The sequence below is a fragment of the Parus major genome, chromosome 2 (assembly GCF_001522545.3).
Source record: "Parus major isolate Abel chromosome 2, Parus_major1.1, whole genome shotgun sequence".
Taxonomy (NCBI): domain Eukaryota; kingdom Metazoa; phylum Chordata; class Aves; order Passeriformes; family Paridae; genus Parus; species Parus major.
The window spans coordinates 440,539-443,616 of NC_031769.1; the positions used below are offsets into that span (position 1 = coordinate 440,539).

A 3,078-nucleotide genomic window follows, 5' to 3' on the forward strand; every position below is an offset into this window, starting at 1 on the left:
GTTTTCTGGCTGTTCCCACTCCGTGTCCAGGAGGTTTTCTGGCTGTCCCCAGTCTGTATCTGTGGGGTTTTCTGGCTGTTCCCACTCCGTGTCCATGAGGACTTTGGGCTGTCCCCAATCTGTGTTTGTGGGGAGTTCTGGTTGTCCCCAGTCTGTGTCTGTGGGGACTTTGGGCTGTTCCCACTCCGTGTCCGTGGGGATTTGGGGCTGTTCCCAATCTGTGTCTCTGGGATTTCCTGGCTGTCCCCATTCTGTATCTGTGGGGTTTTGTGGCTGTTCCCACTCCGTGTCCATGAGGACTTTGGGCTGTTCCAAATCTCTGGGATTTCCTGGCTGTCCCCAGCCTGTATCTGTAGGGTTTTCTGGCTGTTCCCATTCTGCATCCATGAGGGCTCCAGACCCTTTTTGCTGCTGGGCTCTTTATCCTTCTCGATGCCATTGGGCTTGGACTTGGCACCGTCTGCTCCTGGGGCAGGGAGCAGGGGCTTTATTAGGATTTGGCTGCACCTTTATCCTGCCAGATTCCCAAAGTGGCCCTTGTCCCCTCTCCCAGCCCCAGCAGAGACAAAGGCACCTCCAGCCCCAAGGGCAGAGCTGCCTCCTTGGCCCCATGGCAGGACCCACCCAGGAGAGAAGCTCTGAGTAACAGAGCATGAACCCCAAAGGAGACGTCCCTCTGCGTCCCTTTTCTTCTCCTCCAAGCCCCAAACTCCCACCTGGGCTCCAGGTGAGTTTTCCCACAGGACAGCACCTGCCCAGCTTCTCCTGGGATGCCTTTAACCTTCCCAGCTCCTCAATCCTGCAGGAAGGAGCCCTTGGCCACGGCTCTTCCCACATCTCCACTGCTCCCAGCTTTGTTTGGGTCTGTCTGTCCCTTTCCCACACCTCCCACCTTCCTGCCCAGCCCTCCCACTCCAAATCCATGCCCCAGGGCTCCCCCAGGATGAGCAGAGCAGCTCCAGCCTCCTCCTCCCACCTCAGCTCCCAGTTCCTCACTTCCCAGCGTGTTTCCTGTACCTCCACAGCAGGCAGGAATGTCTCTGGAAGCCCCAGTCTTACAGGAGGCCTTTCCCACTGCTCCACAGCCTCCTGCAGGCTTTGACTGCTTTTGTCCATGGGATTCATCCAGCCAAGCACAACCGTTCCTCTTGGAATGAAGATTCACGGTGCTCCGGGGTGCTTTAATCCATGGAGTGAGCACTTCCTTCCTAACGAAGGGGAGGTCTCCAGGAACTGCCACCTGCTCCTGGCACCCACCTGGGGCAGCTTCCATGGGGATTTCATCTCCTGGAGCCTCATCTGTCTCTGCTGCCCCTGGGGGCTCCTGAACGTCCCCAGTCCATGTCCATGGTGGCTCCTGACCCTCTTTGTCACTGAGCTCTTCATCCCTCTCCATCTGGGACAGGATATCGGGCTTGGACACGGCGTAGTCTGGTGGTGGGGCACAGGATGGGGGCTTGATTAGGATTTGGCTGTGTCTTTAGCCTGGCACATCCCAACAGTGTCCCCTTGTCCCCTATCCCAGTCCTGGCAGAGACACCAACACCTCATCCCTACTCCAAACACCTCCTTGTCCCCAGAGCAAGATCCACCCCCAAGCACAGATGCAGCTGAGGCAGAGAGGATCTTAACCAGCAGAACATGAACTAAAATCCCAAATGAGGGAAAAGCTGTGGCTGGAACATTTCCCTCAAGTGGAAGTCAGGAACACATTCCACTATCCCAGGTTGCTCCAAGCCCCATCTAGGCTGGCCTTGGACACTTCCAGGGATGTGGGACACCTGTGCCAGGACCTCACCACCTCACAGCCTTCCAAACCCAGGCCACTCCATGACTCCATGAGCTACAGCCCCCCAGGCCTTACCCAGGGACACCAAGGTCTCGTAGTTGCCCCTCATCACGGCCCTGTACAGATCCTTCTGCCAGCGCTCCAGCCTCTCCCACTCCAGCTCGTTGAAATACACCGAGATATCATCGAAGGTCAGCGGCACCTGGAATCACAGGGAACTCCCCTGGAACCACACGTGGCTCGGACACATCCAGCCCCACCCTGGGGACACGCAGGAGCTCGGCCCCCAACCCTTCCACAGCCCCCTCAGGATTCCCGGGAAACGGCCGCCGCTACCTTGGGGATCTCCCCTCCCGAGGCGGGGGGCAGGCGCAGGATCCAGAAGTTTCTGTTCTTGAGGAGGTTCTCCAGGTTGAGCAGGCGCTGCTGCAGCTGCTCGTAGCCCTGCAGGAGGGTGCCCAGGGCGGCCAGGCCGCTGCCCAGCTCCCCGACCAGGTTCTCGCAGGCCAGGAGCCGCCGCTCCGCGCGCTCCGTGCGGCTCCGCAGCTCCTGCAGCTCCGACGGGGCCGTGCCCGGCACAGCCTTCTGCCGGGGGCTGCCCGACACCTGCGGGGATCCAGGCTCAGGGGCTTGGCCAAAGGGTGCTCAGGGAATGGGGACCCGCTCAGGAACCGCCCGTAGCCCCGAGGGATTCCCCCAGACCCCAATTCCGCAGGGATCTGCCAGAGCCTGGCTGCCACACCTGCGTCCCCCATCCGCCTTCCCAAGGACCAAAGGGAGACCTCCTAAACAGGGACCCCGGGGGAATCCCCAGGACCAGCACCTTTGAGGGGCTCCTCAGTTCCACCTCTGGCAGGGCCAGCATTCCTGGGAGATCCCTTCATCCCTACGAACTGGCATTCCTGGGGCATCCCCCGTCCTCCTGAGCTGTCATCCATTCCCAGGATCCAGAGGGACACCCCCGACTCCCAGAACCAGCACCCCTGGCGGTTCCCTCAGCCCCCCTCCCCGGGGGGACCCCTCTGCCCCAGAACCAGCTCTCCCGGACACCCCCGAGCTGTCACCCCGCAGGGACCACCCCACGCCACCTCCCTCCCCCCATGGCCCGGACCCTGAGGGACCCCCCTGACCCCCAGTCCCGCTTCTCCCGTGGGACCCCCGCACGCCCCTGACCCAGCACCACTGTTGCCCGCCCCGTCCCGTATCTCGTGCCGCATCCCGGCCCCCGTGCCGCGGTGCCCGGGCGGGCCCTGACCTGCGCGGGCCCCCGGCGGGACATGGCCGCGGCC

At 62.0% G+C, this 3,078-nt stretch overlaps 1 protein-coding gene across 2 annotated transcripts in view; it reads right to left on the reverse strand.

Moving 5' to 3' along the window:
• LOC107199950 (zinc finger protein 37-like) overlaps positions 1-3,072 on the reverse strand; it is a 7,997-nt gene extending 4,925 nt beyond the window's left edge. Inside the window, exons 1-5 of one of the 2 annotated variants that reach the window (XM_019005607.1) lie at positions 3,045-3,072; positions 2,126-2,395; positions 1,865-1,991; positions 1,018-1,431; positions 60-466 (exon numbers count right to left, since the gene is read on the reverse strand). In XM_019005607.1, the coding sequence (XP_018861152.1) occupies positions 60-466; positions 1,018-1,431; positions 1,865-1,991; positions 2,126-2,395; positions 3,045-3,068 (1,242 nt within the window). In that variant the 5' untranslated portion in view covers positions 3,069-3,072. Of the gene's footprint in view, positions 1-2; positions 467-1,017; positions 1,432-1,864; positions 1,992-2,125; positions 2,396-3,044 lie in introns of both variants that reach the window. The other variant, XM_015617727.1, reaches the window with a different exon arrangement.
• Between the last annotated feature and the right edge of the window lie 6 nt (positions 3,073-3,078).